Source organism: Alexandromys fortis, unplaced genomic scaffold, assembly GCF_014885135.2.
Source record: "Alexandromys fortis isolate MF-2015 unplaced genomic scaffold, M_Fortis_MF-2015_v1.1 scaffold_107, whole genome shotgun sequence".
Taxonomy (NCBI): Eukaryota; Metazoa; Chordata; class Mammalia; order Rodentia; family Cricetidae; genus Alexandromys; species Alexandromys fortis.
The window spans coordinates 918,952-932,407 of NW_026067987.1; the positions used below are offsets into that span (position 1 = coordinate 918,952).

Here is a 13,456-nt window from a genome sequence, read left to right on the forward strand (position 1 = left end):
ACAGGACATAGGGTAGGGTGCCCTGGTTGCTACTTGGAGGTCACAGGGGGCATGTCCTTGAGTGCCCAGCTGTGCTCTCCCTGGAAACTCACCTGAGCATTTTAGTAGCAATGGTATTATCATGCCTCTTCAAGAAAGCTCTGAATGCTGGTGTCATTTCTCTGCACTGAAAGGTGAGAATTACATTGTCAGATCTTTGCTCTGTCAGATAGTTCTAAAGCCTTGTGTTCTACCAGCAAGTGGTGATCTACAGAATATCAACGCAAGAAGGCGGCAGCTAGGTATCAATAGTACTATGTGTATGTGTTCTAATACATGAACTCTAGTATTGTAATTATATCACACACCTACCCATACTTATTAATTTAGTCAATAGAAATAGTGACAGATTTATTGTCAGGTAGGATTGGATTAAAACTAGAATAAATTGAGTAGGTGACCTTGTCAAGTTACCTGACTTTCTCATCTGTAAAATAGAAGACCCAGCTCATAGTGAGGGGACAGAATCCCACCAATAAAGGGTCTACCATGCAGTAAATCTTATTTAATTCCTGTAAGAGTTTGGCTATTCACCTTTAATTCTTTGGTGCTATTACCTTTAATGCTGCTGTCAGTCACGTTTTCCAGAGTGGTATTACAAAAGCATTCCACTGTACTTAATGTCCATTTCAAACGTACTCATTTGATCATCACTGGTACACCTATGAAATTATGTCCTTCTATTTGGTATATACATGTCGAAAAGATGTCAATATAGCTAATGTATGAGTTCAAGATTCGCTGATTCCAAGCGCCAAGAATGTTGAAGGAATAAGACCATTCATACTTGCAAACAACTAAAGGTCTTAAAAGACTTGATGGGCTGGGCGGTGGTGGTGCATGCCTTTAATCCCAGCACTTGGGAGGCAGAGGCAGGTGGATCTCTGTGAGTTCGAGGCCAGCCTGGTCTAGAAGAGCTAGTTCCAGGACAGGCTCCGAAGCTACAGAGAAACCCTGTCTTGAAAAGCCAAAAAAAAAACAAAACAAAAAAAAAAAAAACAAAACCAGACTTGATGCAGAAATAATAATAGCTACCATAAAAAAAAATAATAGCTACCATAGCTAAATGTAGTCGACATCTGTATGCCCTCACTCTGCTCATGAAGTAGGTACCAGTATTTGCCATGGTTGTAAAAGTTTTGCCACCAGTTTGTTTCTGATGACACTCTTTGCTTTAATTCTTGCCCTTGGGTCAAAAGTCATGGTCAAGGTATCCATTGAGTTGACCTTGTGTGTCCCCATCCTTGCCATTGAGTGCAGAGCATTCTGAGCCCACAATCCTGCTCCAACTTAGTTGTTTAATGTCTTGTCACTGAGCCACTAAGTGACTGGGCTACGTGAAGATTTGGCAGTGTATATGAGTATGCTCAGTCTATATGCTACAGCTCAGCTATCAGTATTGGTTCCTGAGCACTGATGTGCGTCTGTTACTGTGTTGGCCTCTATGTTAAGGTCTCTGTCGTCAAGAAGCTTGAAGTACATGGGAAGAAACCTGAGAGGGAGTAGCTGAGAAGCACCCTTTCCTATTTACCTCAGTGTTAGCATGGAGGTATCACAACCACTTACCTTCTCAATTGTTTTCAGAACAACAGGATAGTTGTTGAAGAAATTGGTGTATGTGTTCAGCTGCCTTCCAAATTTTATGAATATTTCTCCCACACAGTGGGCTGGGCTCCATTCCTGTAGTCTGTCTCTTAGGTTAGCTAGAAATTCTCTACAACATGAGAAGGTTGTATATTGACATAGAAACCTGTGAGAGGCTCCAAACGTAAGCAACAAATTCATTGCTATAGGCTTTTCCGCCTAGTGTTTTCAGGTGGAACTTGATCTTTACCAGCCGGGTACTTTACCACAAAGAAATCTGGATTTGACAGCATGGGAAAGCTGGGAAGTAAGGGAAGAGGTTGGATGCCCAGAAGCCCATCTTTTACATTAATTTCCTGTCAGAATCCAGCTTCCCACAAGAGAACCACTTCTGAATGTTCCACCCTCAGAGAGCCAGAGCTATGGATATTCTCACAGTCTGCTGAGGAGAGTGGTACCTTCAAAAGCTTCAAGGCCTTGGCCTTCAACTTTAACTTGCATAGAGCCATAGCTTGCATACAGCCCACATACTCTACAGATCCAAGGTGACCCTTCTCAGCCATTCAGGCCGTGAAAGCTGAGGAGAGGAGGTTTCATTAGCCTTGTCACTAGGTTGGGGCCAGAGAGGTGCAGGACTCTTCCCCAGGTCTGTAGAGACTGACTAAGACCAGAAGTTGGCTCACTTCACCCTACTACATGAAGAAACCTTTGTTCTTCTCAATCTCTTGATACATATAAGAAACCCGCCATGGAAAAGCAGAGTTTCCTAGTCTTATGAAGTCCTTTTGTTCCTGTCCTGTTATTCAGTTAGACATTGCTGACTTATTCCTGTGGACTTCTGCGTGAGCAGTCTACTGGCTATAGAATGTCTAGGCATTGAATTCTTTTTATTGCACATGTTGTGACCTGGACCTGGGGTAGCCCTGGAAGCCATCACTGCTGGTTGTACATGTGCTGCATGTATCAGGTAACATGCAAAGGAGACTCTCTGCTCTTCCAGGTAATGGGATCCCAAAGAAGGTAGAGAATGGCTGGGCCATAGTGGGACTTTTGAGACAAAGTGTGCTCTTCCCACCTTCTGGGGAGTACATGTTAATGAATCCATCTTTTGGGTTTACCTGTTGAGATTTAAGATGTGTAGAACATCAGAGAAAATGATGTGTATATTGGCAGCACTCAGAATGGCTCTGTTTGAGGCGAGCGCTGCCCTCAGGGGCCTGGCGTATACGTCCCTCACGATTCCCAGCATCTGCACATACCGTCTCTCACTCTGCACAAGTTCCTTCACAACTCGCGTTCGTTTCTCTACTGAGTCCATCTGGAGCTTTCTCTCCTGCAGAAAACATCAGGAATTCAGGAGAAATGTAATGGCTGAGACCCTCAGCAATGGCCCATAGCAAGATGCCGGAAGAGGAGAAAGAGGCAAGACCCAAAAGACGGATCATCTTAGGGGAAGGTGGCAATGGTGTAGCTCTAGATACAGCCACCCAGCAGCCTGGTGAACTGAGACAGACAGCCTGTGGTGGCCCACCCACTCCTGAGTGTCTTCTGGTCTTTCTTCCTCATCCAATGGGATAGCAGAAGGAACTACTTTGCTCTCCCGAGTGCTTGGATTAAAGGTATGTGCCACCACTGCCCGGCCTCTATGGCTAACAAGTGTGGCTAGCTTCTCACTCTGATCTTCTGGCAAGCTTTAATGTTAAAGCACAACAAAATATCACCATGGCCAAAAGCAATTTAAAACAATCCTGGCCAGGTAGGTAGTCTAGGCGTGTGATCTCAGGGCTCAGAAGGCTGTGGCGGTTGCTACCATCAGTTTGTAATGGTTTTCCATGCTGATTTCTAGTGATCAATCAATCAGTAGGGAGAGTGAGAAACCCTGCCCTAAGGCCAGCGCCTGCCCTGGACCCTCCCTGGGCATGATGGGGCTCTAAAGTTTTCTAGGTCTGAGCTCAAGGCTTGCAGAACTCATACTGTTCTCTTTCTGAGAGTCTAACCTTATATAAGTCACATAGGCTTTCTAACTCAGGTGTTCATCTGTAAAACTGGATACTAACATCTTCTTTGGAGTCTTTGGAAAAAGAAATGTAAATAAACGTGAAGCCATGATGAACGTTCCAAAATCATGAATGCATGCTGTGCATATCGGCAGCTAGGACAGCCTCTGCATGTCTGGCATCCCCTCTCCAGGCTGTCCATCAGCCCAGGGCAGAGCATTTCCCATATAGTGACTAGAGTAAGCTTTTGCTGCGAGCCTGTAAGTTGGTGAGCCAATTAAAACCTGCAAACCTTCACACCCGTGTGTCCTTTTTTTTTTTTAAATGAAAAAGTCATAAGAGTCACATTCAGATTGGTCTTCTCGCAGATGCCAACATCTCCATCCTGTGACTCAAGCTCTGAGTCTATAGCATAGTTACCAGGGGCTGAGAAATCTACCAACTGGATTTTACTCCAGCTCAATCCAGTAGTTGCTTGGTTGTACCTCTCCTTAAAGAATGTGTCCAAGGAAAACAAAGAACCACGGTTAATAATGGCTCTTCCCTGTCAGCGAGAACACTGATAGGAAATAGGCGGCTTACCAGCTTAAACAGCACCTCCATGTTCAAGTTGCTTTGGTTTGGACTAGACTTTGTGTCCTGAAAATTGTCTTCTATGGCACGTCTTTCCTGAAGATGAAATGGAACTTAGTTACCTGGAGGCGGGTCCTGTAATCCCTGGAAGCATGGTCCAGTATGCTTCCCATCCGAGCCTTGGGAACCCTCTGCCCTCAGCTCTCATGGCAAGGTCCCTAGGCACACTGAATTAGGTACTTGACAAACGTGGTGCCTCTCCAACTAAGATTTGTGTTTTTAATAACAGCCCTTAGGGCAGTGGTGCTCAACCTGTGGGTGTCGACACTTTTGAGGGGTCACATCAGGTATCCTGATTTACATTACGGTTTATAATAGTAGCAAAATTACAGTTATGAAGTAGCAACAAAAGAATTTTATGGTTGGTGGTCACCACAACACAAGGAGCTGTATTAAAGGGTCGCAGCATTAGAAAGGTTGACCACTGTCTTAGGGATTTGGGAGCTGGTTCATTGGGTAAAAGTGCCCACGTGTAATCCCAGCCTTCGGAGGAAGAAATAGGAGGGTTCCTGGGGTTTGCTGGTCAGCCAATCTATCCAAGACAGCAAGTTCCAGGCTCAGTGAGAGACCCTGTCCAAAATAAACAAACAAAACCTAGAGAGCAACAGAAGACGATTCTCACCCTCTGATCTCTACACACGTACACACACACACACACACACACAATTTAAAAATAGAAACAGCTTTTTGCTTCCTTTGAGCTACTAAACTTAAAACCTAAATTCTAGCTTCTTCCCTGAAAGGTGGGGTGGGGGTAAGGGTCCTGCCTTCAGGGCTCCTCTTGGTCTACACACTCCTGGGAGTGGGCTGGACCTATACTCCTCTTCTTCCCTTGGCAGCGGTGGGAAGAGGCTGATCTCACTTTGAAGATGCTGGAAAGAGCAGGCTCCAAGGCTTTAGAAAAGCCACCCCTTTCTTCCACTCATGAGAAAATGTCATCAAGCGGTTCACATACTCTTGCAAGATTTGTCTGTTTTCACATTTAAATATGACTTTTTTTCTCTCTCTCTCTCTTTACTATATCTTGTGGTTTGTCTATACATTAGTGGATCAAAATAAAAAAGTCCCCTGGTTACCTGAGCTGCATCTCAGGGGCCCCTCTAGCAACAGAACAATAGCTCTGTGTTCCTGCTAGAAAAACAGAACAGCAGTAAAAACTGCTGCTCTCCCTACTCAAAGATAAAACTCTTAGTAGAGATCCCCTGCTGTCCCTGGAAGAAGTCAGAGAACAAACATCACCTTGTTTGAGGATTTGCTTGTCTTGTTTCTTTGAGACAGAGTCCCCAGTATGCCAGCCTCTCCTTAGATTTGCTCTCTGGCTAAGGCTGACCTTAAACTCTTGACCCTCCTAGCACCTCCAAAATACTAGGATTATAGGCCCACATTTTCTGGCCTGGCTATAAACATCAGTTTTCAACCAAAACTCCTTTTCTTTATGAGGAGAAAATGAGTATATTCTGTAGCTCTGTGCTTTCATATAGCAGCTTCAGGTCCAAAGGCAACTCCACTTCCCCACACGCCAGAGAGCAGCCCAAACACTCATCCTGAACTATAGGGGGATTTCTGGCGGTTAGATAAAAGCCAGCGTTCCACAGGAACTTGTGAAACTGGTCCTCACCTGTGAGAAGGAGTCTTTTCCCTCACCTCTGTCAGAAGAGACAAATGGCTACCTGTGGTGCCTATTAGCATATCAAAGCTCTTGCGGGCCTCCAGCCCTCCTCAGGGTCAGAGTACCTGTCACAGTTTCAAAGCCCAGGCTAGCATCCCCCTGTACCCAATACTCCTTCCAGCACGTGGGCTCCCCTCCTTGTAACCCTGCTAGTCTCCTTATTCCTCTCTCTGTCTGTCTCTGTCTGTCTGTCTGTCTGTCTGTCTGTCTGTCTCTGTGTCTCTGTGTCTCTGTGTCTCTGTCTCTCTCTCTCTCTCTCTCTCTGTCTCTCTCTCTCTCTCTCTCTCTCTCTCTCTCTCTCTCTCTCTCTCTCTCTCTCTCTCTCTCTCTCTCTCTCTCTCTCTCTCTCTCTCCAATAAAAATCTTCCCCTTAACCAAAGCATGGAGCAGTCACATCAACAGTTTAGACAGCAGGCAGAAACTTTGGTGCGGGAGGTGGTCCCTGAGCAGTGGCCAGTCTCAGCTCTCTCCTGGTGTGCTGGCTCTACCTCTCAAGCACCCGTCTGCTCCAGGGACTCTGCTTTTCCATGTATGGCTGTCTCATGCCAGCCTGGTATATTTTTATACTTTTGCCTTGAGGCGGGAGGGGCCTTTGAATTTTGAGGGGAAAAAATATTCTTCAGAATTTCCCTTTGAGTAAAACACTCTTCAGTTTAAAACAAATTACAGCGCTAAGTATTTATAGCCAGGAAACCATCACTTTGTCAAGTGAGCGGAGACACCGGCGGCTCTGAGGGGCAAGCAGCTGCAGTTAAAACTTAATCACTGTCCTGCAGCACGGTTGGGAGGTGGGACCTAGTAAAGAAATTGGTCATGGGGGCACACCCTGGAAGGGATCTGGGGATCGTGGCTTGCCTTCCTTTTCTCCCTTCCTTTCCCTTCCTGGTGTTGGTGGAGGCTGTTCGTTAGTTTCCAGCCACCCAGACCTGAAATAATCACTGGCCTAGACCTCACAGAGCTCCAGCTGCTTCTGCCTCCCAAGTGTTGGGATTAAAGGTGTGCGCCTCCACTCCCCGTGAAAGATAAACTCGTAGTTTCATCTGCAACACAACGGATCTCAGTCTGCAATCTTTCTTTCAAGTTACCTCAGCGAGAACTCAGCTGAGTAAATGGAGCAAAATGCAGATTCACAGCTATCCAGTCAGCCGAGGAGCTTGCGCTCTCCGGTGGCCTAAATGCCAATCAGGTGAAGAACCACGAGACACCCTATTTAATAGTCTGCGTCAATGATCTTGGTAAAACAATTGACAGCTGGAAGTTTTCCAGGAAATCCGTCACCCTTCCGGAGAATCTCTTCTCCACAGAAGACTTGCTCTACAGAGAAGCACCGCACAGGCTCCAAAGCTACAGAGAAACCCTGTCTCGAAAAACCAAGAAAAAAAAACCACACAAAACAAAACAAAACAACAACAAAAATACGCAACAGCAACGTTTACCTTCGTGAGTGGATCCGATGTTACTTTTACGTCACAGTCTAACAGAATATCATTTCCTTCAAATTCCTCACTCTTTTTATTAGATTTCTTCAGCAGAAAAGATGACAAAAATTCCAGAGGTTTGTCCTGAAAAATGCCCCCCCAACACACACAAAAAATTCAATTGAAAATATTCCTCTGACATGTTAAACATACAACAGAAAAGAGCAGGTCAGGTGGTAAAGCGCCTGTTTGAGCTTAAGGACCTGAGTTCTGACCCCAGCACCGAGGAACAACTCAGCTCTGGTGCTACTGTGCCTGTAACCTGCCCCCCCCCCCCCCCGTGGGTGTTCAGATGGATCCCCAGAGCTCAGTGGCCAGCTGGCCTAACTGAGCTGCAGGGTTACTCTGTCTCAGAACCTGAGGCAGAAAGTGATCAAGGAAAACACCTCTGGCCTACAGACACACATACATGTCACACACATGTACCACACTTTTTCTTTTGGGGCCACCAACCAGCTTCCAAATCATGACGCCCAGTTTTGAATGCTTGGCCTTAGGTTAGCTCTTTTCTGAATAGCTCTTTTAACTTAAATTAACCTGTGTCTCTTTATCTACCTTTCGCCTTGGGGCTTTTTACTTTCTTTCTGTAATCTTACTTTCACTGCTTCTCTTGTCTGCTGCCTGTTGGCTCTCTGGTTTCTGACTCTGTGTGTTCCTAGTTCTCTCCTCAGTCCCTCCTCCTCCTCCTCCTCCTCCTCCTCCTCCTCCTCCTCCTCCTCCTCCTCCTCTTCTCTCTTTTTGAGCCTTGATTTCTCCTCCTATTTATCCTCCCTGCCTGCCAGTCCCGCCTATCCTTTCTCTGCCATGCTATTGGCTGTTCAGCTCTTTATTAGACCAATCAGGTCTGGACTTCCCCCAAATGTCTGGTCATTTCCTTTGGCTTCACAATTATCCTTGAGGTTTTGAGAAAGGGAGTCCATGGACTAAAGCGTGTGTGTGTGTGTGTGTGTGTGTGTGTGTGTGTGTGTGTGTGTCTTAGGGCTTATATTGCTATGAAGAGACACCATGACCACAGCAACTCTTACAAAGGAAAACATTTAACTGGGCTCGCTTCCAGTTCAAAGGTTTAGGCCATTGTCATCATGGTGAGACATGGAGGTGTGCGGACAGACATGGTGCTGGAGAACGAGCTAAGAATTCTACATCTTGATCCAAAGGCAACAGGAAGTGCACTGAGACAATGGGCATGGCTTGAACATATACGAGATCTCAAAGCTCATTCCCACAGCAACACACTTCATCCACCTGCTCCAACAAAGCCACACTTCCTATGAGCTTATGGGGACAAGTTACATTCAAACTACCAGTGTGTGTGTGTGTGTGTGTGTGTGTGTGTGTGTGTGTGTAAGCCAGAGGACAATCTTGGCACTGCCCACTTTTTATTTTAAAGAGGGTTTCTCATTGGTCTGGAACTCATCAAGTAAGCAATGCTGGCTGGTCAGAGAGGCCCAGGGATCCACCTGTTTCTTGCTGGGCAGCACTTGGATTACAAACATCCGTCACCATACCTCGCTAGGTTCTGGGAGTCAAGCTCAGGTCCTCACACTTGCAAAGCAGGCCCAGGCACTGCCTATTCCCCAGCCGGCTAATCTCTTAGAGTCTTCTGAAATGTACGCTGACTTTTCTGGCAGACTGTCCAAGATGGCCTGATAATACTAATACTTCTTGAGACTCCCCAACTATTATTCCTATCCCCAAAGGCTGGCTCGCCTAGCTTTCTTTTGTGTTTTCTTTCCTACTCTCTCTCTCTCTCTCTCTCTCTCTCTCTCTCTCTCTCTCTCTCTCTCATCTAAGCCCCTTGCCTATCATCATTTTGCATATGTTTCACATGCTTCAGTTCCCCGGCTCACACTAAAGAATAACATTTATGTGGACTATCAGGTCATGAACTTGTTTTCTAACGAGGTCACTTCTGGCTGAAATTAGGCACAGGATAGAACAGCACAGAAATGAATAGACTTTAAATAACCCAGAAGTTCTCCTGCTTCTCTGTTTTATATACTTAGTACACCACATCTTGACTCCAGAATCTCTCTGAGCCTACTTTTATAAACTGACGTGATTTCTCTGAGGAACTCTGTCCCAGCACGATAAACTGGTAAATGATAACAACCATAAACTTAGGGTTTATTTGTGCTGAAATTTCTTCCGGTTTTTGTCTTTCAGCCACAACACTTACAGATCCTTCTTTTGACAACTCCACCAGCCCATCCGCCAGAGCCTGTGCAGCATCTTGGTTATCTAGGATGCTGGCCACACTCAGAGAGTCAAACATAAGTTGCCCTGAAATATAAGTAAGGCACACATGCTGTACTTAACTCATGCAAGACAATGTGATAGCGAAGAAAACAGTCACCACAGTTGTTTTCAGTGGACAACAATACAAGGACCAAAGTTTTCTTATTGCCCTGAGAAGCTCTGTCATAAACCAGGAAATGAGCCAAAGCGATTTCTATGTGGAAAAACTGATATTGAAAGGGAATCTAATAATCTGACAATAATAAAGGAAAATTATGACTGGAATTATGACTTGTTTGTTAGTTGTTCTGGCTAAATAGTCTCCCATTTCCCTCACCTTGTGTTCAATTGTAAATATTTTAAGTTCAGAGAAAGTCGCTTTCATATAAGATATCTATCCATTTTAATATTTTAATATTTACATACTTTACTGGGAAATATCTTTCCCCATTGACTTCTCGTTGCCAACACATTTTCATAAAAAATAATCTGCTTTTCCCCTTTTTCTATCTAATCCTTAGTATTTATAAAAGAAAAATATTTATTTTTCCTGGTTTATAGTTTTTGTTTTGTTTTGTGGTTGTTATTGTTTTGTTTTGTTTGTTTGTTTGTTTGATACAGGGTTTCTCTGTGTAGCCCTGACTGTTCTAGAACTCACTTTGTAGACCAGACTTGCCTTGAACTCACAGAGATCCACCTGCCTCTGCCTCCTGAGTGCTGGGATTAAAGGTGTGCACCACCACTACCAGGCTGGTTTATAGTTTCCAATGATGTGGGAGTGTCATATATCAATCTGTTGATTTCATTGGTTAAGTTATAATAAACCAACTGCTTGGCCTCAGCTTGGAACATAGATGGGAGGAGTAAACAGAATAGAATTCTGGGCGGAAGAGGAAGTGAAGTCAGTCTCTGCTCTGCTCCCAGACAGACGCCATGCTCAGCTCTCCCGGGTAGACGCGATAGCTCTGCTCTCTGAAGCACACGTGATGAAGATGGATGTAGGCTAGAATCTTCCCGGTAAGCGCACCTTGGGGTGCTTACACACATTATTAGAAATGGGCTAGTCCAGGTGCGAGAATTAGCCTGTAAGGGCTAGAGTTCATGGGCCAAGCAGTTAAATGAATACAGTTTGTGTGTTGTTATTTCAGGCATGAGCTAGCCAAGCGGCTGGGGTGTTGGGGACGCAACCCCGCCGTTCATATTTCAACATTCCAAACTATTTAAGAATATAGGTTTGACATTTCCTAGATGTGACAGAGCAGGTGGCACAGGAAAATTCAGGGGAAGATCTTGACATAAGAGGCATTTGTGAAGCAAACGTGCCGATGGACAAAGTGCCATTGTGGACACACGTGCGCTCCTGTCTGTGTGCACAACACAGAGGGGGAGGAAGGCACAGGTCTGCAGTGTTCAAATGGTACTGTCTTAGTCCAGTGGAATGTTTAAGCTTTGAAGAGATGGTCAGAGGTGAAGGGGGACATATTTACCCAAATGGCGAAAGTGCCTCTTGCTAAAGAATAAGCTGGTTTAGCTTTGTGATCTGGTGTTGAGACTGTACATTATTCCACAAAGATTGGTATGCTAACTGGAGCAGGGGGATGGAGTGGGTATGGAAAATTGATTCAGTGATGTCCAACAGGCTCATTAAAAGACCATGGAGAGCCGGGCGGTGGTGGCGCACGCCTTTAATCCCAGCACTCAGGAGGCAGAGGCGGGTGGATTTCTGTGAGTTCGAGGCCAGCCTGGTCTACAAGAGCTAGTGCCAGAACAGGCTCCAAAGCTACAGAGAAACCCTGTCTCGAAAAACTAAAAAAACTAAAAAAAAAAAAAAAAAAGTCCATGGAGCCCAGCACCAAGCTCCATCTTTTATTTTATTGTTTATGAAGAAAATTATAATATATAATTTATATGCATAGTTGGAGGGGAACCCGAATGGGCTTATCTACCTGAAGCATCCGTATAAATTATGCATTTCAGATAGTAACGGAACTGTAGAACAAGTTTTGTAATAGACACCATGGGTAAGAAGTGCCTAGCAGCTGGAAAGTTGTGGTGTGAAAGGATACAGTTTTCTAGTTGGGCAAAAAGCAAGTTCTGTCCCGGGCAGATGGGCTGCCATATGGACCAATAAGATGGGGAGACCTGAAAACGGGAGTCAGTTCCAACACTCTGAGCACGGCTAGTTTTCTCTAGAGTATTTGAGAAACCAAGGCGATGGTGTTTGACCAAGCATGTGTTACAGCTGGCTTTTCCTTCTGCTGTTCTCGGTCTTGCATTTTCTCAGGGAATAGATAAGCTCTGGTCTGATCTGCGGAAGTGTCAGAGATCTTACCCAGGATCCGGCCGCTGATGCTCCTCTGCAAGTTCTTGAAGAGTGGGCGGAACTCCTTCCTCACTGACTTCAAGGTGTCTTCCAGGGAGTCCGTGAAGTTGGTCCATGCCTGCAGCTTAGACTCACTGAAGTAGTCAGAAGGAGGCGGCCTGTCCTGCTGTGGCCCCAGCCAGTCGCTAAGAACTGACAGGATTTCTATTGAAGACTTGAGATCACTTGTGTGTGTGTGTGTGTGTGTGTGTGTGTGCATATGTGCATGTATGTGTACAAGTGTATGTGTGTGAGTGTACATGTGTGCACTTACATGTAGAGGCCAGAGGTCAACTCAAAGGGTGTTTCCCAGGTGCTATCTACCGTGTTGAGACAAGGCTTCTTTCATTGGCCTTGGGCTCTCCAAGTAGCTCAAGACTTGACCTGAGGCAGGGGGTTTCTACTTTTTGTTTAAAGTACGACCAGCTCAGCTGCCTTTCTATGGGGCATAGTGGACTTTCTCAGGAGAAGATAAGCAGCCACAGCCTGCTTTCAGTGGTAAAATAAGAAACTCAAAAAGGACACCGTGAATGCCCGTCTGTTCGTGGCAGATAAGGTTGACATGTTCTGCTCGAAATTAGAAATGAAATCGCTGTCTGGTGCTTTGGGAAACAGAGGGGATAGATGTAAGTAAGAATGTGTCTCTCCAGTCTAAAGTGAGAATTCTTCCTACTTAGCACTTCCCACACCCTGCCTTGCCATTCGAGGTCAACCCCCCAGCAGCCCCTCCTCCTCTCTTTCTCAAATTATGGGGAACCCAAAATATTCCGCATGACTGTGGTGGATGGGGGAGAGAGTCAGACTCCTTGCAAAGCAATTGCATCATGATGGAGCGGCCCACTGGTGTGTTGTTGGTGCAGGTTTTTACTGGAATGGATAATCAGATCCATTGCGTTTCCTGTCCCTACAAGCATGCGCATGCGCAAGACTCTCCAATGTGTTCCTTTACAAGGAGAGCAAGAAGAAACGACCAAAGGAGAAAGGGGCAGGAGGAGAAAAAGAAGTACAGCTGTCCTTTAGGGCAAGCAACAGGACCCAAACCTTGCTGTGCTGAGCTAGGCAATTCTCTCCACAGAGCCGCAGGCACCATCGTTTGCTGATGCTGAACGAACTGCAGTGAACCTGGCGTCTCTGAACTACGAAGTCAATGCACTTTCTGTTCCCCTACATGGAATCATTTCCCTTACAAGTGTCACACTGGTGCCAACTCTCCCCAGTCATGAAAGGCCTTTGGGGACTAAAGAATCAGTGTTCCTGTCTTCTCCAAGGCAGCCCAAGCCCTGTTTGGTAGAAAGAGGGGAGTTTTCAACTAGAAAATGACGAGTGACCTTGTAGGATAGCAGTGTGGTTCTCCTGTCAGCCAATGTTGCGTTTTTTTAGCCAATATCAGTAGCTTTATTTATTGAGTCAGTGAAGGTGGACACGCAGGCATATTTTCTCTTTTGACCCATTTCCC

At 45.4% G+C, this 13,456-nt stretch overlaps 1 protein-coding gene across 4 annotated transcripts in view; it reads right to left on the reverse strand.

Annotated features, from left to right (window-relative positions):
* Ect2l (epithelial cell transforming 2 like) overlaps positions 1–13,456 on the reverse strand; it is a 73,281-nt gene that overhangs the window by 12,221 nt on the left and 47,604 nt on the right. For 3 of the 4 annotated variants that reach the window (XM_050159411.1, XM_050159410.1, XM_050159413.1), the window contains exons 11-17: positions 11,971–12,153; positions 9,580–9,683; positions 7,359–7,484; positions 4,203–4,289; positions 2,742–2,956; positions 1,606–1,753; positions 93–166 (exon numbers count right to left, since the gene is read on the reverse strand). In XM_050159411.1, coding sequence (XP_050015368.1) covers positions 93–166; positions 1,606–1,753; positions 2,742–2,956; positions 4,203–4,289; positions 7,359–7,484; positions 9,580–9,683; positions 11,971–12,153 — 937 coding nt within the window. The remainder of the gene's footprint in view (positions 1–92; positions 167–1,605; positions 1,754–2,741; positions 2,957–4,202; positions 4,290–7,358; positions 7,485–9,579; positions 9,684–11,970; positions 12,154–13,456) is intronic. The other variant, XM_050159412.1, reaches the window with a different exon arrangement.